We start from the raw sequence: 27,414 nt of genomic DNA, 5'->3' as shown, positions 1-27,414 counted from the left end.
GACATTTTAAACTTCTTCTTTTATGGTGTAACTGTTTTGTTTATTTACCAAATTAATATACATTTCCAGTTTCAATTGAAAAAAGCTTATATCTAAAGTACAAATCTAATCTTATGCATATGATATCTTTCATACACGTTCCTATTTATGCCTTACTAGTAATTGCACATTCCTAGATATTAATAGATCACATCAAACATCATTTTCTTTCAGGCTTCTTTAAGCTAAAAATGCGACGTATCTTAAAAGAAAAGTTAGCTTTAGTCCTTAAATGTAAAATATGTGAATGAAATTATGACAGTTTAATGATCCAAATTTAAAAACTATCAGTGTGAGATTGTGTATGTTGAAATAAAATGTTCATGAAGTTAATACTGGCTAAAAATCGTATATCATAAAAACTCCTTATAATTTAGCAGAAACTCATTTTTTTATACGGTTCTCTTTTGGCGGCTGCCTCCCGCTTTGCTTCACGATGTTTTTTGTACTGACAAAAAAGCTCTGGCGTCCACACTAACACTACCAGTAGTAGTAAAATATTTTGTGCATGCATACTCAGTATGTAAGAATGTGTGTAATCACGTATCCATCCGAGTAATTGACCAACAGTAATAACGAGCACACCTTTAGCAATCATATTTAAACCCAAACCACCTGGTAGTTTTTCCGGACGGCAGTAACTTGAAATCGTTAAATTATTATTCAACACCGTCGCAGATTTTGTCATACCACAGAAAATTGACATCACTATGATTGTTGCCATGTCCATCGATTCGGCTAGAGCTAAAAATAATAATAATAGAATAAAAGTATTGTAAGGCAATGAATAAATGCATTTCGGAGCATATTGTGAGAAAAGCTTACCAGCACGCGAAATGAGTAAGCCCATTGTGCCCAACAGAAATACAACGCGGTAGGGTATTTTAAGCTTGTCAGTGATGCAGGGTAATAAAAGTCGACATGTAATATCAGCGCCAGCTATAGCAGACATGCAAGTTGCTGTATTGAATGAAGAGAAGCCAACGGAGTTCTAAAAAAATATGAAATGAAAAGTTAAATAGAATTTTTACAAAGATAAGATAATTGCGCCAACCTGCAAGAACTGCGGAAACAGCATAGTAAACTGCATGGTGGATGTGTATACCAGTGCCATACCGATGATAATGCTCAAGAATGTCACATCTTTAAGCAGTTCTAAATCCATGGCTTGCACCAGACGATGGCTCATTTTGCTGCAGCAACTCTCCCGTCTATGTGCTTCTTCCGCCTTTGCCAAATCGGTGGATTCAACCACATGCGCTTCAAACTGCGGCGGACAAGTTTTTGCTTTCTCATCATCAGTTGATAGCAACGGACGTATACTTTGTCGATTATTATGTTTGATTGGTGCTGCAAATGGCTTTAGCAAAGCGGCACCCACAAGCTACAGGAGACACGGGAGATTTGGTTTTTACTAACTGAAAGAGTTAATGTTTTATAGCACACTTACGCCAACAAGCGAAATTAGAGACAGGGCCAGAACTGTGATTCGAAAACCATAACTATCTAAAAGTAAACGCACTAAGTGTGGCATCGTCACCTGTCCTACGCCAGCACCAGCCAACGCTAATCCTACAGCGCGGCCGCGCTTTGCATTAAAATACGAATTTATGGCCATAAATGTTGCTGGCGTAATTAACCCGAATCCAAGGCCAACCTGCAATTAATGTTTTTTTGATTAGTTTATTTTTTTTGTTGTCGAATATTTGCATTCACTTACAAATAAACTGTAGCCAACAATGAGATGCCAACTCTCTCCTGCAAATGCACAAAGGAACAATCCGCAAGATACTAGTAAAATGCCTGTAATTGCGACCTTGCGTGGTTTAAATGCCTTAATGGCTGGACCAATAAATAAACCAGAAAAATTCAAGGTCAAGCTACTCAAGTTCAAAATTAATGCAGCGGTAAAGGTATGTTCCTGCATACTATGCAATTTGGCACCAAAGAGCAAACCGAAAACGGAGTGTATGTATGTATTGGTCATCTGTCATAAAAGTTAGTTTGAAAGTAAATATTTATTAAGATTGGAATTATTTCCCATATTAAAAATTACTCACATTAATCAATGCAACGGCAAGCACAATCACCCAACCCCATCCGCCATCTGGCACAGATATGCCTGTCTCTGCAGTATCCATGTCTTCACTGTCTGAGTATATTTTTTGCTTGTGTTACAAAATTAAAATCTCAAATAGTAAAAGGCTACACTATTTTGTTTTGTGCTTATCCGATCGTCAATTGTTTTCGCTGAGAACTTGCCAACTGAAATAAAGAATATAAAATTAGCGCTACTAGTGCACATCTAGACTTCACGTCATGACGTGAGATATTCATCTTTTATTGCAAGAAATAAATATCAACCTGCGTATCAGCATACATATACGTATCACTTATCTTCAAGCACGATAAGCGACATGGGAAATTTCGTAAAAAACATAATACAATAATGAGGCTTTGCGATGTTTAGCTAAAATGTAGTAGGAATGTACTTAATTTATTGCGCAGATATTCAACTATTTAAAATCATTTCATGTATGTATTTGTGTGTCTAGTAGCAAAGGCTATTTGGATAATTGAATTAAATTTTCATATTCAGCTCGTACAAAGGTGACAAAGTGCGAGTAAACAAATGTTCTTTGTACAAGCTTAATAAATTAATCGGTATTGCATAGTACTTTCAGCGGATCAAAGCAGATTAGGTTTGAATATCCACATATCTAGATCTGGTTACAAGCTCGAAACTCACAAACACCAGAGGATCTGGGGCAAGGTATTGTTAAAAATCAAACAGCTCTATTTTTTGGGCCAATGCTCTGCTAAGCAGCTGAAATTTTGCATTGAAATTTATTTATTTTTAATTAACGAACACTCTTAAGTCGCTTACATATGTATGTTCATATTTGCTTGTAAATGCTACATACATACATAAATGCATATTCATGTACATACATATGTACATATACATATATGTATTTACATATGTCCTTCGTAAAAATGTATGACTAAAAATAGAATAGCTGAGCCGATATCAATAGACCTGCTGAATTAAATATCTTAAACTGAGGCACTCTATATGTATTTATGTACATATGTACGTACTATTTAAAATAAATATATTTATGGTCTTATATACATCTACTTATGTATACATATTTAGAGTCGTTGTTTTATACTTAAGTTTGTATATGCATACGTACGTACACACCTCCATATAGTACATACATATGTACATATTCAGCAAAATAATTTTATCTGTAAATACTAGTTTGGAAAAAAATTTACCAAAAAACTTACACGCATTCAGGAGCTCTCGTTTGTTTACATTTTCAAAGCTGTATAATTGTCGGCTTATGCTTTCACTACTTTTTGTTTATTTTTTCATAAAACAACTACTTTTATCACTAAATGCGAAGTAAACAATGGCCGCAAGCCCCCAAGGGAAGTACAGGAAAAAGCAAAATGAAGAGTTGCCAAGCCTACCAGTTGAATAATATCCTTTTGTAGTAACATTTTATTAGCTCCATTTGGATTATATAAATTCAGAGAACGTACGGTAAACTGGAGTCTTCCTAGTATTATTTATTCTTTGCTGCTGTTTTATTTGGTATTTATGAAAGAAGCGCCGTTTGAAAACTGTGTGTTTTAATCAACTATGACAAAAATAAGGTAGTAAAGCCACTGGCGATTGATACAATTTACAGGGAATGTGAAACTTGAATTATAGAACAAAGTTTATTTATTCTTTTACTTAAATATTCTTTATAAGCGCTGACAGTATTTGAAATGCAAATTTCATTGAAACTGAAACCGAAAGCGAAACCGGTTTATGCAACAAAAAGCGATAGCAACTCTACCAATTAGCCATATTGGTTTTTGCGACATCTAACGGGCAAGGGTAAGTTCGCCTAGCTCTAAGCAAATCGTAAGTAAAAGAAATATACTTTTAATTAATTTTTAAAGCTATTTTAAGAATTAACCTAAGCTCTTCGCAGCTGAGCAGCTCAATCAATAAGTAGTGATCAGCACTACTTTTTATATATGTGCATATGTATTTTTTTTTTTACATCATGTTCAAAAGTTCAGATTCCCCCGAGATTATCTTTACAAAACCAGCTCAATCCGGTTAGTCCTATGTTATTACATTTGTAAATACGTATATAAATAAATCAATACCACCGTCTGACAATAAATCTCAGACTCAGGCCGGGTAACATGCTGTTGTTCGCCTCGGTCAGACTCAGTTTTTCAATACATTTTGTGTGTTGACCGTTATCAGCATTATGTTTTTTTACAAAAGTACATATGTACATATGTATATTATGCACGGTTCAAAAAAAAAAAAAGAAAAAAAAACATAACATCATTATTTTGACTAATGTAGCACTCACTGTCAGTGGTCAGATAGACGGTGCGAGGCGACCAGGTCCAATTCGATTGTGAGCTTTCTAGGAAATCCAGTTTGAGCTGGTTTAAAAGTGGATTTCCATAATACACCCGTCATTCGTTATCAGCTCAATTTAATGCTTTATTTTTCTATAGCAAATATATAACTAGTATATACTCGACACATTTTTCTGGCAATCTGTTGGCTTTATATTTTAAAGGCAAATATGTATAGTGGGCCCAATAATCTGCAGTATGAATTTTGTTTTGTTTTAAAAAAAATTAGAATCAGCAAATAATCTGTACGTGACCAACAAATTGGATTAATTGTATATTAGAACAAAAAGTCTATTCAGTTTATGTAATGAAATTTTGATGTCAAATTTAGGTCAAGCTAGGGGAGTTTTTATAATCGGCGAATTAAATAAATGCTAGTGAAAGTTTTATGAAAAGTCCCCATCGTGCTCTAATTCTGAATAAATAATGATAAGCGTTAAATGTCTGATTTATGGGGAAAGTCCCCAATCAAGTTCGGCTTGCTAAAAAAAAAAAAAAATTAAAAACAAAAGGTCGTTTTTGGCAAGTTGTATCTTATTTAAACAATTTAGTCCATGTGCCCATTGAAAGTTCTATGAAGAAATTCGCATGGTAGTTAAGTTAGACCGAACAACGGCAGGTTGGTAGTTAAACGACGATTTAAGGAAATCGTACCAGAAGAGTTATAGATTCCCGTAAAATTTATACTGAAATGTAATTGTCGATGGCAGTGGTTAGCGGCGGGCGTTACCATTCCGCAGGGCCTGAGTTCAAGCCCTATTCAACGCAACATTTATACATATAATAAAATTGTAACAGGTCGATACATCTGTACATTAAAGATATTAAAGAAAAATTAATATGAGGGGTCTTTATTAGAACAATAGAAGCTAAATAAACAATTTTTAGAAATTTTGTTTGTCTGTCTGTATGTATGTATGTTTGTACGCGCAACACTCGAAAACTGATGCTTGAAATTGAATAAACTTTTCACCAATTTATTGCTAGGGGTCTAACTTAAAATATAGGAAGAAAAATAATAGAGAGTTGCCATCTGTTTGAAAATTGCAGTTTAAGTAAATTGATAAGATCAAGCAAATATAGCAGTATGGCTGTCAAAGGTTAAAGAAGGCTTACAGCCGAAAATAGTTTTGTGGAAGATGCCACATGTTTAAAATTTTATTTTAATTTAATTGATAAGATAAATTACATATTGCAATATGAGTATCAAACTGAAAAGGTTTAGGAAAGTTTACTGCCGAAAATATTTTTGAGGAGGGCTGCCACCAATTGAAAAAAATTTATTTAATTAAGTTGATAAAATAAATTAAATATAACAATACGGGTATCAAACAACACAAAAGTACTTTTAAAGCGCAGCGAAACACGCCGGGTATTTGCTAATCAAAAACTAAAAAACAGAGAAAAAGTTTTTTTTTTCTTCCGAGTGTATTTCTTCGCTTCGCATAAAAATACAACCGCTGTTCGGAGTCTGCGTAACCTTCCACCTTCTAATATCACCAATGCACTCTCTGTGGGATAAACAAACGTCAATTTATAAATTAAATCAACACAACTTGTATACTCTTATTTTCTTATTAATTTTTACTGTGTTTTTTATTTGATTATGCAAAAATTGCTCAAATAAAATGGAGAGGTGTTAAAGCTTTGTTGTTGTGAAATTAGTTTTGTCTGTATTTTGATTCCATAAAGATATAAGAAGATAACATTCTATTTGTTTTAACTGGTGAAGATAATTCTCTAGGCCATCTTTTTTTTGAAAATAAAGGGTCATAAGAGTTGTTTTAAGTCAGTTCACACATACATATGTACATGTCGTCGTTTAAAATACAAAACCGCGTATCAACAAAATTCAAAACCGCGTATGTGAGGTTTCATAAATTATTTTCTAAAGAGTAAAAACCCTCATTTTTCAAAATGGTTCTCTTTTTTATAAAGCAATCGCATTTTTGGCTAGATTGTTTCAGGACGAATGGATAAAGCTTGAGCCAAGAGCTTGTGTAAGCAAATCCAATTTTTGGCAGTAAATGTTCGTTACGCGGTTTTTCAAAATGGCGATACGCGGTTTTGTACTTTAAACGACGATATGTATTTTTTTTATATTTATCATCATTTATAAAACTCACATTTAAAAGTCTGCCCATACAGCTTCTGTCTTATAGGTAGCAGATCACTGGTTTTCCGAATTATTTTGTATTTAATTCACTTGATACGCGCTAATCGCTTAAAAGTTCCAGACTGAATGAAATTAGCTTGCGATTGTGAGATGATTTTATAGAGCGCGGTGCACGCTGTCATTGTGTTCCTTTTGTAAACAACATGTGCATATAGCGATTATTTAACGTAAGATTGTCGCAACTCAACAAACAAAATATTTTAGAACTCTGCCTTAAACCATTCTGGTTAATTCACATTATCGAGGGCTTATATTCAATATCGTATATATGCAATTTTCAGAAAAACTAGTTTCTGAAGTTGAAACCCATCTGGGACTTAACTGTCATTACTTGTGCTGACTCTAACTTTGAAATTCAATAGTAAATTCGACCAGCAAGCTATATATAAGGTCAGCATTAACAGCGTCAATGACAATTAATTCTTAGGTGGATTTTTATATCAGAATCTTGTGGAAATTGCAGATAAAGGGTATTGAATATATGTAAGCCCTCGATATGCAGTACGGTGACCATTCGTCCCGATTTGGGTGGGACAGTATGGATTAATTAGTGTTAAAATAATTAGACTTATAATTATCACAACAAATCCTACAATGTCCCTATAAGAAAAATAAGGATGAAATGAAATTTTATCAATATTTAAATTTAGTCCAATTGGCTTATTTGAACCTGTTCGATGAAGGAATAATAAATGAATTAAAGTTATAGCTAATACAATAAATTTTACGATTTTAAGAAAATTTTCCAGCTGACTATTTTTGAAAAGTCGGGACGTATAAGTGTCCCGATTTTTCATATTTGCACCGATTAAGTCCCGATTTTCAGTGTTTTCTTTATTAATTTAATAATAGTAATCTGGCCCAAAAATAATTTTTCGTACAAACGTGACAGCACAGTCGTTATCACAAAGAACATAGAATATACGGGAGCCATAACCATAGCCAGCATCCTTATTTTCTATTATCTTTGATTTTGTTTTATTCTGTCAAACTGATACTATCGCTATGTTGGAGTCTATCATTCTTCTCCCATTTTTTTTTAAGGAGGTGATTCGTCAGAATATTTTTTTTGTTATGTATGTTACCACATAAAATTGGACCACCTTAACCGATTTCTATAAAGGAAAGGTACCACCCATACCAATTTGGTTTAGTTCCGATCATTGGATCATTAAGAAATTAACGGTTATCTTAAATTTTTATATTAGCATTGAAGTCGGTTTTGTGTTTTTGCATAAAAATCACTTGAATAATTATTTGTTCATTTTTTTTTTTGTTTCTCAATAAAACGATTCTAACTTGAATTTAGTGAAATTATAAAAAATATTAATTCCCTAAAAAAACATAAATTGGGAAAGACATTTTAGCATTCTTTGGTATTACATATTTAATGTTTATTACTTTTTTATGAAATAATAGCTCTTTGTCTAACAAAAACCATGTATGTATGTCAAAGTTGCAAACTTTGCACAAAAATTAGCAAAATTTGAGAAAATTTTGAGCTCTTTACTAGATTTTTCAGAAACATTCTGAGTATGCAGCTTTGTAGCCCGTTCAATTCAAAGTACAAATTTTAAGTGGCTTGGACTTACCGTCGATTTTTTGGCATTTTTTTTTTTTGTGGAAGATGTTGCTCATTTTCTCTATACACAAAAAAAAATGGTTGAACCAAGGGTTGGACATNTTTTTTTTTTTTTGTGGAAGATGTTGCTCATTTTCTCTATACACAAAAATAAATGGTTGAACCAAGGGTTGGACATACATATGTACCTTGTATGGAGGAATATGCGCGAACAAAAAATTTCCGAAAATCAACGATAAGACCAAGCTACTTCAATTTTGCACTTTTTATACAACAATTTAATGGGCTACAAAATTGCATACTCAAAAAAATTCTAGAAAATCTGTTTAAAATATTTAAACTTTTGATCAACATTTGTTGAAATTCGTTTAAGTTTTATAAATGTGTTGCAAAGTTTGAAATTTTGATTTACAGGTTTTTTTTATATGGTAAGTTATATTTTCATAAAAAAATAACAAACACATTTTAAACAAAGAAAAGTAGCCAAAACTTGCTAAAATGTCTATTCGCTATTTGCATTCTCGTCATCGTACATATTTATTGTGTGTATACATTTTTGCGATAATTTTTCAGGTTTGTTCTCTTTGTTCTGTTTTAAATAAAACTGTATTAAAAGATGTTATGTCTTTTTTTCCGATTTTTGGCCACAGAAATCTGGTCACCGTAATTGTAGGAGAACGATTTTGCTGTAAGCTCTTATATGTTCTTACATTTTAGTTCAAATATTACGAGTACTTTCTACGCTATGAAGAATTATGCTGCAACACATTGAAAACGACGGACTACAAGCCACAGATACTCAATTAGTACATACATACATAGGTCTAATGTAAATAAATATTTTGCCGACGACAATGCAACACACAGCCGTCATTAAACTTTTGGCAGTTTATTCTAGTTCCCTTCATTCATAAAATCAATCATTTCCGGTAGAATAACGGAAATAACAGACTATTGCATACTTTTGGCTGCAAGATTACGAGCCTTTACTTTCACAGGGTTGTCAACACTAAGAATAATGTATACGGAAACAAAAGGCATCAGTAAAGCAGTGTGTGCATTGTTCAACTTTGCGTTCAACATTTTCGTTCAACTCAATGCAGGGTTGCACGAAAAAAAAGTTGAATGGCTAAATGTTGGCTGGCGACCAACTTCGTTGAAATCGATTAGTTGAAAGGCCATTCAACCAAAAATAGAAAGCAGAGAGTTGAACAATGTAAACACCTTTTTATGGCGAATATTTGGATAATTTTTCGTATTTTGATATTTTTAGCCAAGCAACTTTTTTCGTGCAACCCTGCGCCGAGTTAAAGTTGAAGAATACAAACACACTTTAACAGAATGTTCGCTCGCAACCACAGTATATACAGTAATAAACCTTTTCGCAGTTTTTCACCATTTGGCGCCCGAGGAGTACTTTTGGGTTGTGTGCAGCGTTTTCGTTTTGCGCGCACGGAAACACTTACTGTGGGGAATTTCGCCTCATGATTAGAAATGTTCCTTTCGAGGATAAAATACACATAATTATGTGTTATTTATGATTAAAATGTAGGTTAACTATAATATTCATCTATAAANCTTTACCACACACACCATCACAGCGGATTCCGCTGTCACCGCGAATTGGATTCTTGCACTTATGGCATTTATCCATTTTCGCGCCTTATTGTTTTTGTCACCTCACTGCACTTTTATGTCTCTAGCTATATTTATTTGTTTGTTTAATCAAAATGAAACAAATTTTTGTGCTTGCAAATAGCACAGTTTATTAGCACTTCGCTATTTAAGTCACTGGCTCTAACGCTGGTTAAAATCACAACAATTCGGCTGTTTTTTAAAAATTTTCCGCAGAGCGATTACAAACACGTCAACAACGTTGCAGTGTTACCATATCGAAAGCCTGTTACCATATCGAANTCTACAAATTATAAGCGTTTTCAGCATTTAACAGTTTATTATCAAGTACGGTCAAATAACGTAGATAACAAGAAGGGACCACTCGTTATAATTGTAGCGAAAGTGAGTAACAGGGGCGTACCTTCTCTTTTCATCCAATTAAAAAACTTACTAGAGCAAAAGAGAAGGCACGCCCCTGTTACTCACTTTCGCTACAATTATAACGAGTTGCCCCTTCTTGATATTTATGTTCATTGGTACGGTGTAATATAACAAGTTATACACTGAACTATGATAATTTGTACTAGTATCTATAATAATAGACAATTTGCAATGTTTTTACACTTTTGCAATTAATTTCGGTTATTATTACACAGTAATGAGTTGTGCTACTCTACTCTGAATGAACAAAATGCATGCTCCTTCTCATTATCAACGCTGATCAGATTTTACCCCCGAGGAGTATTCACAAAGGTTTATTACTGTATATACTGTGCTCGCAACTGATTCTCGATCGAAACTCATAATTTTTCAACGCTCTCAAACGAATATTTAATAAAATTACTTAATCCAATTTTTACGAATCTTCCACATTTGAAGTCTGGCAACAATAACACTTTGGAGACTTTAACTAGTCTCACAAATCAACTCTGCTTGGAACACGTCAGTTTTCTCCCACAACGAATCCAATTAGAACTGCGTAGAGATGCCACCCGATTTCATGCTTTTGTGACTCCCATTTATACACGAAATTTTCATACTTTTCCAACTCTTTGTGGGGCAAGATTGCTCTTCACAACTTAAATAATTAAATTACAGTAAAATAATCAAGATTTATGGAATAGTTTTTAATTCTCCAGCTAAATTTTTCCCCAATGCAACCCTTGATTCAGTGCTCGAGTCTGGCAACTTGCGCCGCCGCAAAATCTTTGACGGCGCTGTAATCTTTTTGTTGCATTTCTTTCGCTTCATTGTGGATTTCGGTGCGCGACTGGTGAGAACGCGAAAAATTGTAGGAAAAATCGAATCGCTGTAAATTGAATTTAGGGCAGAAAAAGTTTTGCAGATAATTGTGAAAATATATCATTTAGCTAGCTATAGAAACAAATGCAATTAATGCATTTTGAAGTGCTCAATTAATTTTGTGATTGTAGTGCGCCACATTTTTGGGTGTTCACGCGCAAGCAAAATACAGAAAAAAAGAGGGGTGAAAAATTGCAAAGCGGAAAATTTTCGTGCTGTCGGTAGAAATAGAAAAAAGGGCAAAACAGTGGACGAAAGAGAAACGTAAAAAATAGATTGGTAATACGAACAAAAGAATGAAAACAATTTTTTTATAGATGAGTGTCAATTAAAACAATTAATATAGTGAGGATTTGGAATGCTGCAGTCGCTGCTAATAGTAATTTGACAAAATAAATCAATTGATGTAAAACACATAGAAGAAAGTTTAAACTTAAGATGGGCACAGAAGAGCAAACGCTTGGGGATGTGCCTGCTGCCCCGATGAAAGCCTCGGACAACAATCAAAACTTCAACACAACAACTGACACGGTCCAACAATTGCAACATGTACAACTTCCGATAGCATCGGCAGCGCCGCAAGTGATAATTATGCCTGCCTCTCAAACGTCGACTGCAGCCACAAATGCCGCCAAGAAAATACGTCGAGCTTTCTCCATGCCTCGAAATCCCTTCCGGTGGTCGCGCAAATTTAAAACTTCCACTTCAGCAGTAGAAAACGCCAGCAGTGCTGGTGGCAGTAACATAGCGATATCGTCGTGTGTTGGTGGGGGTCGTGGGCGCGCCGGTAGCATTGTTTCGCTGAGCAGCTACGAAGCCATTTCTAAGGATGCTAATGGTAGCAACGACAGTGGGGTTGGCGGTTCTGATGAATCTAAAACTGGCGGTAGAATAAAAAGAGATGTTATTGTCAAAGCAGTGGAACAGAAAATAATAAATGGCAAACCACTTTCCGGTGGCAATGAGATTAGCAACACTGCCGCTGCTTCCAATTCCAATCGTGTTCTAAGGCGCTCATCATTCAGGAAGTTTCTAAATCGTATTGCACAGCATGTCAGCACGTCAATTAATGTTGGGGTAAGNAGGTTTCGGAAAGGTGAAAAAACATATTTAATACTTGCGCCGGGTATTTAATGTTCGGCTCCGCCCGAACTTAGACTTTCTTACTTGTTTTCATGTAATTTTTAGCAAAAATTTAATTTTAAAAAGTTTGACCCAATGTCAATAGCGAATAGGTATAATGTGCCTACATACATACATATCAATTTTAAAATATTTTAAGAAGCTTTTAACAATAACATAAACATATGTATTGTAAAATAATTTATTACAAGTTAGTATATACCAGTTATACTTATTTTCATAAATTTTCTATAAACGTCGCCTTATAGTCTCCTACGTACGCATACTAAGAATAAGTATAACTTCTTTGCGTACACTGCCCATTGTTGTATTTCGTTTTTTGGACACCGCCTCTTTAGAGCCGTTATGTGTATTAGTTGCCTGGCTTCCTCGTTTGTTTGGTCTTTTCAGCTGGAACCCAAGTGCCTCTTCAATGTTTGGTTATGGTGTAAAGTAGTGAAAACATATTGCACAGGCATACATATGTACAAACATAGAATCGCCTGTAAAATTTCTGATGCAATTGTGGAGAGTGGATGCCCAATAAAATGCTACTTTGTTTATTTTTCCACGGTTGTGTTTGCCCTGCATTGTTGGTGTTTAGAACGAATCACTCTTTCCTATTGTTGTTATGTTGCTTCCGGAATGTGTGTCAAGCAGTGACATGACGCAAAAAGGCTTTGGCGCCTCTACTGTTGGAACTATATATTTGCTTACACATAACAAAACTAGCTACTTATGAATGTACATACTTACAATTGCATGCACAATAGAATAAATGTGTTGTCCGAATAGATGAGAAAAATTTTTAATTTTTAATGTTTCTATTCTTTAAATACAAAATAAATACATATGTAGTATGTATGTATACAAATTTCCATGAAGTAATAAAAATACTTTTTTGGGGGTTTTCACAAGAACTTGCTTACATAAGTATAACCTATTTTATTAATTAAACCATTATCAAATTGTATACAGATTGGAATTATGATATTATAAACCAATACAAATGTATATGAAGTTATAAGAAACTAGAGGGGGCTGCTGCAACTAGAGGAATGTGAAAAGAACTAATAGGGAGTAATGTGCCAGAGCTACAGCCGCTAAACTTAAACGAAGAATACGTGGTAATATTAAGAGCACATTTATGTTAAAAACTGTTCACTCATTTTGATTTCATTGGATGGAATTTTAAACCCATTTCAAGTGCTACCCATTGTACAAAAATTTTTAAACAAGCGACAGCCCTCTTTAATATTCTTCCTGTTTAAACTAAATATTTCCTGATAGTTGCATTTACTTTTTAAGCCTGCTACATGTCTTTTAGGGATAAAGCTTCTTCAAAGCCATTTTTATTAATATCCATATTGAAGTAGTTTATTTAACCTATTGCATACATCGAACTTAATTTTGTTAACAGGTGGAAATCATGGGATTTCCTTAATTCAAATTTAAATTACATTTTAAAACAGGTGGCAACCCTCCGACATGTAACTTCGAAATAAAATATCTTCAAAGTAGTTTTGATTGATATCCATATTGAAGTAATTAATTTAACTTATGGCACACATTGAACTTAAATATGTAAACAGGTGGCAACATTTTTCAATATATTTTTTAACTGATACCTTGGTAAACGTGCTCCGTCTGACACACGTATTTTAATACATATTTATATTATATAATTCCCCTAAATCCCGTTGAATTTAAATTTTAAAACAGGTGTCCACCCTGTTACGTCTGTTTTGGGGATAATGCTGTTTCAAAGCCACTTTTATTGCTATCTATGTGGAAGTAAGGTATCTAACTATCGCATACATTGAACTAAACTGTGTAAACACGTGGTAAGCCTCTTCAAAATATTTTGGAACCATATCCTTTTTCATGTGCCACCCATATCGTGATTCATACATATTTCAATTTTCTAATTGCCTTTATTCAGGTTAAACTTGATTTTTTAGACGGGTGGCAACGTTCCTACATGTAGTTTAGAAATAAAGGTTTTAAATGCCTTTTTTATTGGCATCAATATTGTAGTAATTAATTTTTAAAACCATTTCGATCGATACCCATATTGTAATATTGATATAACTTATAAATAATTTGAAATAAATGTTTTGTCAGCTACTCTTTTAGAAAAAATAAAACATTATTACACATCTAGTCCTAGTCCTTAACTTGATTCATTTTGAAAAATCGAACGATCCGCTTACATAACCTGTATATGTATATTACAAAGAGCAGCCAAGTTAGATATAGGACTATTAATTTTTTTTTACGCGGTCGAGTTTTCGCTGGAATCGGCGATATACAGTGCCTCAAACAAATGACCAAATGATTTTCCTCAAATATTCGTAATGTTTTTCGAGCAAATTTTNATAACCTGTATATGTATATTACAAAGAGCAGCCAAGTTAGATATAGGACTTTTAATTTTTTTTTACGCGGTCGAGTTTTCGCTGGAATCGCCCATATACAGTGCCTCAAACAAATGACCAAATGATTTTCCTCAAATATTCGTAATGTTTTTCGAGCAAATTTGTTTGTTGTTATTTTTATATAAAAATATCGTCAAAACTTTCACCAAAACCGTGTAAATCACAGTTTCACACTTTATACAAAATTTAAGAAAATTCAACAAATTTTCAACTTTTTATTCTTAATTTTTAAAAATTTTTTTGGTTTGCACTTTTATAACCCATACAATTTTAGTCTGATGAAGTGCAAGCTCGGTGACGGATTTTTGCACTTTTTTCATATAAGTATGAATTTCTTATAAAATAAAACGCGGGAGACCGTCAGCCAAAAAATTTCAAAATATCAACGTAAGTTTTTGTAAATTGCGCTTGTTATATTAAAAAAAAAACCGCAAAGTAGCCTAAAAAAATCTCAAAAATCAACTCGATTTTTTAGCCGTTTGAAATTTGCTCTTCATTAGACCTAAATTGCATGGGCTATAAAACTGTATACCCAAAAATTTTCTAAAAAAAAATCAGAATAAAAAGTTGAAATTTTGATGAAAATTTGTTGAATTTTCCTAAATTTTGTATAAAGTTTGAAACTGTGATTTACACGGTGTTGGTTAAATTTTAGACGATATTTTTATATAAAAATAACAAAAAAAAAATTAGCTGGAAAACTGTATGTTTGTATGTAAGTATTTAGATAAAGGTCGTGGACACGACTGTCATTAGAATGTGAAATCGTCTTTACGATGGCAACACCTTCTCAAATTAGTCTTTCAATCTGCGGTAATTACAATAGCGACTCAATTTTTAAAATGCAACTTTTAATACAACAAAACTTCCATCGGTTGTTAAACCCTTTTAGTTTGGGTTTTGGTTAATTCTTTTTTTTTTTTTAGTTGTAAATATAGCATCCAATTTTATTTTTACTATGCAATGCTTAAAACACCTAAAAATTTATGGGAAGTTGCTCGCTAGATCGTTATTATAAAGCTCTCTCACATGCCAGGTGTGTTATTAACCACATCTTTTGGCGACGCTGCAATGTGATATCCATCATTCCTTGGGGTTGACAACACTTTCTTTTGCTGCATTACACCAAAGAGAAATTTGGCAAATTCATGTTTTTTCGGCCAAACGCCACCTTTTGCTGACTTAAATATTTATTTTCGGTCAAAACACCACTCCCGAATGTCATTTAACACCTTTGCTTTATTACATATTTGACAATGCACCACAATTCCTGTCAGCAATATATGTATGAGTTGACTTGGTTGTTGTGGTCGTTGTTTGATGATTCACAACTTAAGAATTTCTGCTATTTTATATATTTTTTTATTTCACTTTCACCCCCACTTCAAACGGGCATAGTCTCTTTATATCATCATTGCCTTCCCGCCCCTTTTAATACGTGTACATATGTACATATGCATGTATGTATGTACATATGTAGGTATGTATGAACTTATGGATTTACGTATACATATGTGGCCTTTCGCTTTCCTTCCTTTGGCTTAGCTGTCATCGTCGCTTTTTTATCGCCGTCTTTGCCTTCACTACTTATGCACTTTTGCATTGTTTGAAAAATGTTCATATCAACTTAAACAACTGAAAAACTTATAGCACGCAACAAGTACAGCAAGTGATTCCGAAGTTCATTGATTTTATATGTATGCACACTAAGGTGGTCCTTAAAATATCAACAAAATGGTGCACCCCTTTATTTGGCTTTACGTACAAAGTACAGACATCTACAAAAATTAAAAAAAAAAATATGTAGGCATCGCCCTATCTCAGAATTCGGTTCAAAAATGTCCTATCTTAAACCAAAATACATTGAAAATAAGCTGAGATAAGGCTTTTTTAATCGGCAACCGAGATAGGGCGCTTTTCAATCAAATTCTGAGATAGGGCGATTTTCAATCAAATTCTGAAGTAGGGCGTTCTTGAAAAGTTTTCTTAGATAGAGCGTTGTTGAAAAATTTTCTGAGAGTTTCAATAATATGTAAAATTTATTAGAAACAAATTTGTTTACAATTCTGAAATTTTCGTGGATGTCTTTATTTTGTAGATGTTGGTATTTTTAAGGACCACCCTAATGCGCATGTATAAACATATCTGGTATGCGTGAATATCTTCTTGAATAAATGCTGTTGTGATTTTGGTTTTTGCTGTTATTGTTGTGGTAATTTGTAATTTTTTATTATTGTCGTTATATGTTGATTTCTTGGTCAGTAAGTCCCTCTGTATTCGTTATTGTTTTGGTTTTTGTTGTTATAGTTGTTCTTGTTAAAACTTCTATTAATGCCGCCCTAATAAAAAGTTTAGCGTTAATTCATTATCAGTTAACATAACTGAAGCCACGGTTCATATGTATGTACATTAGGGTGGTCCAAAAAGAGTAGAGTCGGAACTTGACTGCTACCACCTCCTAGGATTGTTCTATCTATATCGAAAAAGTATACCCATATATATATTTTTTTTTAATCGAAAAAATATTTAGAGGTCGCTAGAGTATCCAGACCATAACTGGGCCAGGGCAGTTGAAGCTCCGTCTCTGCCACAGGTGGTGATTGAGCTCCGATCACGGCATTCATAGGCCGGGAGTCGTGGTAGGTGGTGACCGACTGCCTATGAATGTCGTTGCTGAAAATATCACTTATTTTCGAACTTAAAGTTTTTTTTTCACAAACAATAATATAAAAAAAGGAAGTAAATCCAGCCGAGAAACGTAAATTTTGAGGGTGTACGGGTATGAAAGTACGTCCAAAACCAACGCGTTTTTTCGTATCTTCGATAAAGATGATGTTATTTGAAAGCAATAATTGTATTTTATTTGTTAATGCTGAACATTTGAAAGCATTTATATGTAGTCGGCTGTGGTTGGGCATGCAGAGAAGCGTGCCACTATTTGCTAGCTTCCAGAGGGTGCCAAGTTCGAATGCCGTCAGGAGCTTCCTTAATTTTTTTTCATGAAAAACATCTGTAAAGTGCATTGAAGTAAGTGTAAGTGCATTGAACGAAAACCTCAATCAGACAAATTGCAAAAAAACGGCCAAAAACGTATCCGTTTCACTACAATTTTCGGTACTTGTCTGTGCAAACCTTTCTGCCGCACACTTTAAGGCCAGTATACAGCTCTCAAGAAAACGGTCAAGCAAAAAATTGCTATTATTTCGTGTGTGTATCCAAGGAATTTTGACACCTGATACTTCACAGCCTGTTGCCCCACTCTTTCCTCAAGAAATAATGAAACGAGCATATCGTCAGCTGAAATGCAAAAAGACGTAACAAACATCGTCGCTGAGATACAAAAAGTCGTGACTAATAAAAAATTAAAATTTCAGTTTTTGAACGATATGATGGATTTTATGGAATTATAACTCCCACATCATTTAATGAAAAAAAATATAAAAATATTAGTTAGGACTTTTTCCATTTCAATTACGATGTTCTACGTCTTTTTGCATTTCAGGTGACGATATATTTCTGTTGCAAGCATGGGTTGCCTTGTGCTCTTTTTTCACAAAAAACTTTAGAAAACCGTAGTAGAAAGCGAAGCAAATTTCTTAAGAGCTGTGTACTGCCTCAAGAAAATTTTACACAAGAAATTTTACTAGTCATTTCTTGAACGTTATTTTATATGTAGTTTTTGCTTTTCTTGAGAGCTGCATACTAGCATACTGGAGAGCTGCAAAACTGACTGTCAAAGTATCCGAAAATGTAATAGGTAACTGGAAAAAAATCCCCATTTTTTCCACTTTTTTTCCTTTTCGGATCGATTTTTGGATTATTTTGCTGGCTGGGTCGCAATGGCTGAGTGAGTAAAGCACCGGTGTGCCATTCGAGAGATCCTGGTTCGAACCCTCGGACAGCTATTTTCATTTTACTTATGGCGCTTTCGTTTCTACAAAAAATGTTGCCTTTTCATTGCCCGGTTCATAGTGTTTGTGCTGAGAGGGCAATGAAAAGGCAAATTTTTCGGTAGAAACGTACACGCCATTAATGTTTTTTTTAATTATAATTTTCGTTGAATTATTAGATTTCATTGTCTTAAAAGAAAAATATATATTGTTTAATTTCATTTAAATTTTAGAAACGTATCTCATTTAAGTTTTTTTTGTTAAGATTTTATTATTTTAAAAAGAAAAATTATTTTTTATTCATATTCTCAATTTCATAAAATTTTTAGAAAGGTTTTATTTTTTAATTTTATTATTTTTTAATTTAATTTTCTCTTAGATTTCATCGTTTTAAAAAGAAAAAAATTAGTTTTTTTCATTTAATTAATTTTTTAAATTATTTTCATTTATTTATTTAATTTGGTTTTAATAAATGTTTTTTTTTTGTAGATTTGCTTTAGTTTCATTTTTTAATGTTCTTTTATTTATTATTTTTCATTTTTTTTTTTAATAAAATATATACATACATATTTTTTAAATTAATTTAATTTTTAAAGAACTTATTGACTAAGTTAAAGGGGAGCAGAATGACGCCAAGACCTCCTCGTTAGCAAATATTTCAATTTGTCTTTCGAAAGACCGTAAAGAGCTTTGAAGATAGTTGCCAGAATTGACAATTGTCTTACGAAAGACTTTCGCGCTGTTAATGTTCACCTTTATTATATTAAAATTTGTGTCATTTACAGCCAAATGGTAATCCGACATTAGTTGTGAAATTACAAAAATAAGTTTCAGCTAACTGTAAAAATAAGTCTATACATAAATACAAGTTTTATTGTTGATTATTTTATCGCTCTTCGACTCGCTATGCATGGTCTGGATTTTTAGCACACGCCGGCGACTATTTATAACTAATGTCAATATCACGACAACAACTACAACAATTTTGCAAAATACTTGATTTCTCCAAAGTCATTTTAATTTCAGTGAGTCGTCGCTAGCAAGCGATCGCATTAACAAAACTCTCATGCGCTAGTCACCGTACGTCCTTGTATGGAATAGCGTCACCCTTTACGGTCTCCCGCCCGCTACTTGCCATACTGGTCTACCGTTCGCCGCAGTTCGTCTCCAACTTGCCTATTGTATATGCATTTATTATATTTTTTTTTTTGTTTATAGCAAAATTTTGCGAATATTTATTTCATTTTACCTATTCGATTTCCTCCCAGTTCAGTTCAATGAAATATTTATTTTATTGACTGACAATTAGTATATTTAAGTACACATATGTATGTATGTGCATGCATATATGTAGTATTTCGCCTTCTGTATTATTGATGGATCAATTTATGGCAATTAATGTGAAATTTACTCTTTGCCACGTTACAATTGCAATGCACAAGTAAAAATGCGTATAAAACAAGAACTTATTTAGGTGTAAGCAATTTACATACATACATACATACATAGTAAGTACATAGTATAAATTTCGAAATTATTTTGCTCATTTGTCTGGCGCAGTGAAAACAATTACATGTACATATTTTAATTTTGGGTTCGCACTTGTTGCATTTTTTTTACACTTTATATGCGCTCATATTTTATTTGTATTCATTAAAAAGTTTCATGTTGCTTTATTTTTAATTTTTCTTTAGTTTATTTTTTTTTCGTTTTGTATTTATCTTCTCATTTTGTTTTGGTTTTTAGCGTAATTTCTATGATTTTACTCACACCTTCTTCTGTTCATCGTTCAAATTTGTGAGATCATCTCTTTGTGACGTTAATTGGCTCTTCGTTTTCTTTTTCGTTGCATGTTCTGACGTTGCACAGACTTATTCAATAAATATAGAGATAAACAATGGCACAATTGTAATCATTATCATCATCTTCTTTGTAATGGCATCGATCGACTCTCGACTCTTTTTCCAAATTGACGAAGCGTTGCTGATCGCAGCTTTACATTTTGTACATATCTGCAATAAATGTTTTTGCTTTTCTTTTTGCCACTTTTATATGTATGTCGACTTCACCGCAAAAATGTGGGAAAAACACAACTAAAGCATCATAAGTGGGTTATTACGCAATATGTGTCCTGATGTGAACATTGAACCGATCGATAGTCAATAAAGAGGGAGTCATACAGTTGTAGAGATAAGGTGAATAGTATGTAATGCCAGTTTGTGTAGCTCATTCGAATTGAAGGTGGTATATCATCTGACGTCACGTGTTATTCGTGGAATTTTTGACCACCCACCTATTCACAGTACTAGTTTCTATTAACGTCGAGGAATCGTCATATTTGGTCCTCCGGTCATATTTATATTTAAAAAGCAGCGATGTTGTCGTTGACACCAGAAAAATGATAATGATTCTGCACAGGCCTTACGATGTCTGTCGTCGATCATGTCAAGGTCAAGAATCTCCTCTTATAGCGCGAACCAGTGACATGTTATAATCATCAAGTTTGTAAGGCGGCGAAATTTTGGCTTTATTGGTTTTCATTCGCCCAAACCATACCTTCTAATTCGATGCTTCCAAAAATTGAAATGGTTTCACCAGCAATTTAAGTGAAAAATTATTTTTTTTCTTTCAGGTTTTTTAATAAATTAGAAAAAAAAAAAATTCACATAAATTGCTTTCGTGAAACTGGCTGTTAGTGAATTTGAAGGAGTTGAATTCAAAAATGCAATTTATTTTTTGACAACTTTCATACTCACCATAAATGCAGTTGGAAATTGAGTATGTGTGTTTTTGTAGCACTTACGTATATCTAGTTCATTCTATTTTCAAACCCGAGATGTCAAAGTAAAGGGCATGGACTGTTCATAGATGTTCAATGACGTTTTATTTTTATTTTAAAGGGTTGCCAGCTTTTAAACGATTAAATTACATTTTTTAACGAGTTAAATGAATTATTTATTACAATATAGGTATTAATCAAAATGATTTTGAAATGGCAGCACGAAGGAGGTTTTCCACCTGTTTAAAAAGTCAAATTCAACTTGAATAAGGCGAATTGGGTAATTAAAATATGTATCACAATATGGATGTCTGATGAAAGAGGTTTAAGAAGGTTTTAGCTTGAAAATATTTTAAAGAGGGTTGCCACCTCTTTGGCATTTTGGTACCCAAACATATTTTCAAGTGGCAACATTGCTGTCAAATCATATAAAGCAAACACAAAATTCATGCAAGGCGAATGAACGAAGAAGAAATCAACCGGTCTAATAACACCATACCGGAACTGGGTTAGAAGTTGGGAAAAGTCAAATTAGGAAGGATTAAATATGGGTATCAAACGAAAAACTGTTAAGAATCCTTTTGTTTGAACACAGAAGGAAAGACACGGAAGAACCTTAACAAAAATGACACTGAAGATGGCACATCGCCGAAACCAGTTTGCCTCCAAACCAAAATTGCCAAAGGATGACAGAAACTCGTCCAAAATTACATCATATATACATCAGAGATGCCAGATCGAATAAAAAAAAATCGATTTTTGAATCGATTCGAATTGAAATAAAAATAATCGATGCTGGAAGAAATCAGCAAAAAATAAATCGATCTCCCAAGATCGGTTCATATATTTGGACAAATAAAGCCTTTTACTTAATTTTTACAAAGAAAAAGAACACAGCGATCTGGTCAAACTATTTTTGTAATTTTGAAAGCATACATACATACATTTTTCATAACGATTTCAATATCCAGATTTGTTCAAAAGCTATCAATTCGTAAATACTTTGAAAAAAAAAATGACAAAAAATTTATGCCAATGTATGTAACGATAAAAATGTGTTCTTTTTCAGTTATGTGCAGCGTTTAAAAAAAAATTACATTTGCAATCCGGAGTTGCGATAGGTCGTTCATACAATTTTTTGCGCAAAGTTGCCATTTCACCAAAAATGCCACTTTGCGATGTTGCATGACTCGCATTAATGGCTGAACGTAATGCCCAATATTGTCATTAAAATTTTTGTCATTTAATGCTTAGTGAAATTCATCATCAAACCTACTTAAGGAAATGCTTAAATTTTGTTTTGATCAGAAATGAGAAAAATTTGTTTGTTTTACTTCGAACTTACGCATACATGTAGATTTTTCTTGCAATACGGACGCCTTTTAGTTTTTTTTTTTGTTTTCGCTATTTACGCTTTTTAAAAAAGATTTGCTGTAAAACTGCATACTCACTCAAATTTTTTCTAAAAGTACTAATTCAGGAGTGCAAAATTTTTAAGAAAATTTCCATAAAGTTGGAAAATCCGAATTTTCGATTTTTTGTTGTAGTATTAGCCATCATTTTTGTAGAGATATTTCCAAGAGGCTTCCCCGAGGAGCCCCTTATAGTCGGAGAAAAAAGAGAGGCAGGTCAATGAATTCTTTGGCGTTTACTCTCAGAAGTTAGAAATATAGGAGATGTCAAGCCGCATTATTTTTTTTTGTACCAGCCTCCAATTCAAATTTCTTGAAAATTTTATTGATTTTCTGAAATAAACCGTAGATCAATATGCAAAAATTGAGGAAAAATCGAATGTCGATTCTCGAATTTTTTGAATCGATTCACGGATCGATTGAAACTAAAAATTCGTATCGGAAGGGTCAGATTAATCGATCTTAGATTTAATCGATTTAAAAAGGGCACCTCTAATATACATATATCTTCATGGAATATACACAATTTAGACATTTCGTTCAGATTTAGTGTTTAGGTCTAGCTCAACATGTGTAAAACTTCGTGTTCGTTTTGATATAATAAAACCCCGTTTTAAAGGCCGCACGGTCTATGCAAAGCTCACAAATGCTGTGGGTAATATGAAGTTTGTCGCCTTAAACAAAGATCTTTTAAAACAAACATTTTTACTGGAGAATACCGGAATCCGCAGTAAAACTTACATTTTTGCAAAAACACGATTTTTGAAACCTTGCTATATACTTATAAGTATTTATTTTTAATCTTACTTTGTATTATTTTATTTTCCCTTATTTAATTTGTTTTTATTTTTTACTTTATTTCCATCCATTTAAATTAATTTTGTAAATTTTATTTCACTCTATTTTATTTTATTTTTACTTCTTATCTTTTACTTCTTCTAAATTAAATTCGCAATTAATGGTCGCATTGCTTGCTAATACATACATATATAAAATGTATGTATGTACTAAGTAGTGATACAATGTCGGCAGTTCTTATCAGCTTTTTTTATTGTTATCAGCACAAATCTGATACTTGTACGTTATAAGTTATCATCATTATTCATACATACAGACATCATTTAGGTAGAAAGATTAGAAACGTCTCAATTTAGGCACAGGGACTTGCTTTAACATTCAAAATGGCTACCAGATGTGTATTTTTTCTAGGTGTGGCAATTTTCTAAATCTACCAAAAAATTAAAACATTAAAACACTGTGCAGCAATTTCAGGGTCATTGTCTCGGAGCTGAATGATTACCAAATGCCATTTTATTTAGACTCAACAAAAAACAGGTGTCGAAANGTGTATTTTTTCTAGGTGTGGCAATTTTCTAAATCTACCAAAAAATTAAAACATTAAAACACTGTTCAGCAATTTCAGGGTCATTGTCTCGGAGCTGAATGATTACCAAATGCCATTTTATTTAGACTCAATAAAAAACAGGTGTCGAATCGACTCTTTCGTGAGACGGCTAATAGGTTAAAATGTTCTACAATATTATTTCTCATGCAACTTCTCCACAGGTTCTAATAATACTCAGCTAAAAAATTGCAACCTTAATATAGCCATAAAAAAATTTACCTGATAATGCAAAATCATTTGGAGGCTTTACTATTTGGTTTTAGGTCTTTCATCCTGAGTTGGAATCGATCCGCTTCCAAAAATACTGTTGCGCTGTGTAATTTTTTGCTAGCTTAATTATATAAATGCATATGTATGTACATACATACATATTTAGTGTTGCTTTTATCAGCTTAAAAAAGTTATTAAAAATGTTCGAAAGTTGTAGCACAATTTCACGGTACATATGGAACAAGCATACCTACATGTGTGATTAAATATTGTTTTACAAATATAATCTGTACATACACACATATGGGGCGTTCCATACCAAAATGGGGGGGGGTTCACACTTCAGGTGTTTGATTTGTTTAAAATTTTTTGGGTTGATGGATAAATACAAATTTTAAATAAAACTTAAATAAAAACTTTACAGCACAAAAACAAATCGATTTAATACTTTCTTAATTTTAATGGACTACAAAACTGCATACTCAAAAAAATTCTAAAAAAAAATTAAAAATTTGTAAATTTGCAATTTACTCATTTTACTCAACTTCGGTGTAAAAAAAAATCATAATTCAAATTATTGTATAGTGCACCCCATTTCATTTTTTTTTTGAGATGGTATATTTTCAAAAACTAATTTTTTTATCAAAATATTTGTATGGGAAAAATTAAAAAAAAAAAATTAAAAATATTTCTCTTCATAAAGAATTTTGATGTTTGATTTTTTTTTTTTCATTTTCCCTTGTTGTTTTCGATATATTTCGAAAAGTATTAAATCGATTTCTTTTTGTTTTTGTGCTGTAAAGTTTTTAAATATGTATTAATTAAGCTCAAATTTCATATTTATTTATTATTTATGTTTATCCGTCAAACAAATCAAACACATCAAGTGTGAACCCCGTCCATTTTGGCATGGAACGCCCCCATATAGTATATGCATGCTTGCACGAGTAAAATTAATTTTAATTCTAAAACTAACACCTCAGTTTAAACTTGATGTGTGTTTCAATATACAAAACCTCAGTGCATTGAAGATAATGATGATAGCAAAAGTGCATATATGTATATACATATTTATAGTTGTTCAAGTACATACATATATGCATATATAATATATATATATATTATATATATATACATACAGTATGTAAATATATCACGCATACTGTATGTGCAAACATGCATACCTTTGCATGTACATACATATGATAATAATGAAGCCTTCGTAATGATGCTGACTTCCGTGAGCTTTGTTTGCCAGCAGCTGCATGAAATTTATTTCGCTTGTTCCTTTGAGCTCAACTCAAATTTTGCATATGAATGAATAAGTGACAAGTGTCGGTCCTGTGTTGCATGAATCCGTTGAGGTTATCATTGCGTTAGATTTATTTCTATTTATACAAAATGTCAGTACGCTTGTCAGTACGCTAATACAGCTGTGGTATGTGTATTTATTGTTTGACACTTGTTGAAATTAGCAGCCACATTTTTTGTCTTTTTGCATAGAACCACATGCAAACTACCCTGTAGGTATATGGAATTTATATGCTTTGAATGTCTATTTTGCGTGGTTCTATATGAAATTTCCCATTTCTTTTCGATCTTCTAGACACAATTTAGTTTCAAGAATTTAAAATGATCTTTTGCGAATAGATATTCACTCTAAACCTCTACTCCTAGATAGATATTTGACGATTGCACCCGCCACTCATCACAATACATATAGACTCCAGAAATTCCAGGAGAGCCGCTTACCTGGATGTCCCAGTTGCAGGCCTACATTTGTCAGCTATCTTCTGCCAGCGGTTTAATTTAACTACATAGCCTCGATCGATTCTACTAATCTTCGAATATGCATAAAGCATTTTTTTTTTCAATCTCTTTGAGACATTCTTAACTTTCGAGTGGATAAACAACATTTTGCTCCAGCATTTTTTCCGAGGTTTGACTAAAAGTCCAATAGAGTTTGAATTTAAATTCATACCCAAGGTTTTTCGTTCAATGACACTCTTTGCAGCATCGATAACCTTTTCTGCAGTAATTTCAGAGAAAACGCAACTTCTTATGAAAATGTTCGGGCCTGCTTCCTATCTGTCGTCGCACTGATGTTTCCTACTTTGCTTTCTACTCCTTGGGTATCCTTGACTCACATATGGTGCACATATTTTGTTGGTCTATTAAGTGGTTTGCCAGATTCGTATATCTCTCTGGTAGGAAAATAATGAAAAGTGCACCTTCATCTAATCTACTCGTTTCAGTGTTGAGGTGATTTGGCTTCATCTCTCGTCCTTTATAGACAAAAAAGAAGTTCCTCATCCATCTTACTGATATTATAAATGTGTTAGTTTGGAAGTTGTGGTTAAATCACACACAAAACGGCTGAACGGATTGGAATGAAAACTGGATCATCATATAGGATATTTTTTTGAAGAGAGTTTCAACCTTTTTCAAAGGTTAAAATCAATTAATAGGCTAAAAAAATAAAACAACAATGTGGGTATCAAACGAAAGGACTTCTAGAAGGATTTATTTCGAAATAACTTTTAAGGTTGTTGCCACCTGCTAAAAACATTTAAAATCAATTTAATTAACAAGTTAAATATTTGTATATGGGTATCAGATGAGAGGGGTTTAAGAAAGCTGTGTTTCTAAAATATTTTTGAAGAGGGTTGCCACGTGTTTATAAATACAAAATCAGTTTAATTAACTAGTTTAATGAAATATTTGAATATCGGTGTCAAACGAGAAATCTTCATTCCGAAGATTGCTTTTAAGACGGTTGCCACCTGTTCAGGAAGTCAAAATAAATTTAATAAACAAGTTAGATGAAATATTTCAATAAAGTATCAACCAAGAGAGGTTTAAAAAAGATTTATTTCAAAAATATTTTTGAACAGATTTGCCACACCGTTCTATTGTGTTAGTTAACCGAATTGAATAACTGTTTTACAGTTCAAAAGGTGTTTAGAAGGAGCAGTGTAAAGTATTATTGTTTTTTTTTT

At 32.9% G+C, this 27,414-nt stretch overlaps 2 protein-coding genes across 4 annotated transcripts in view; one reads left to right on the top strand and one right to left on the bottom strand.

Moving 5' to 3' along the window:
* Positions 1 to 274: 274 nt before the first annotated feature.
* LOC108365683 (monocarboxylate transporter 13) lies at positions 275 to 6,736 on the bottom strand. 3 transcript variants are annotated; one of them, XM_017619796.1, is made up of 7 exons: positions 6,609 to 6,736; positions 2,100 to 2,304; positions 1,760 to 2,026; positions 1,490 to 1,696; positions 1,094 to 1,423; positions 865 to 1,030; positions 275 to 783 (listed from the first exon to the last, which is right to left on the bottom strand). In XM_017619796.1, exons 2-7 carry the CDS (start codon positions 2,178 to 2,180, stop codon positions 413 to 415), a joined length of 1,422 nt encoding a protein of 473 aa, XP_017475285.1. In that variant the 5' UTR covers positions 2,181 to 2,304; positions 6,609 to 6,736; the 3' UTR covers positions 275 to 412. The 3 variants fall into 3 exon arrangements, with proteins under 3 accessions (XP_017475285.1, XP_017475287.1, XP_017475286.1); XM_017619798.1 differs by lacking the exon at positions 6,609 to 6,736 and adding an exon at positions 3,325 to 4,038; XM_017619797.1 differs by lacking the exon at positions 6,609 to 6,736 and adding an exon at positions 3,337 to 4,038.
* Positions 6,737 to 11,109: 4,373 nt separating this feature from the next.
* The window catches only part of Usp15-31 (Ubiquitin specific protease 15/31), a 54,742-nt gene continuing 38,437 nt past the window's right edge, over positions 11,110 to 27,414 (top strand). Inside the window, exon 1 of the mRNA XM_017619795.1 lies at positions 11,110 to 12,236. Within this exon, the coding sequence (XP_017475284.1) occupies positions 11,598 to 12,236 (639 nt within the window). The 5' untranslated portion in view covers positions 11,110 to 11,597. The remainder of the gene's footprint in view (positions 12,237 to 27,414) is intronic.

This window comes from Rhagoletis zephyria, unplaced genomic scaffold, assembly GCF_001687245.7.
Source record: "Rhagoletis zephyria isolate East Lansing unplaced genomic scaffold, Rhagoletis_zephyria_1.1 Rzeph_scaffold_01955, whole genome shotgun sequence".
NCBI lineage: Eukaryota > Metazoa > Arthropoda > Insecta > Diptera > Tephritidae > Rhagoletis > Rhagoletis zephyria.
Note: the sequence above shows the minus strand (reverse complement) of the source record. Positions and strands in the feature narration are given on the sequence as shown.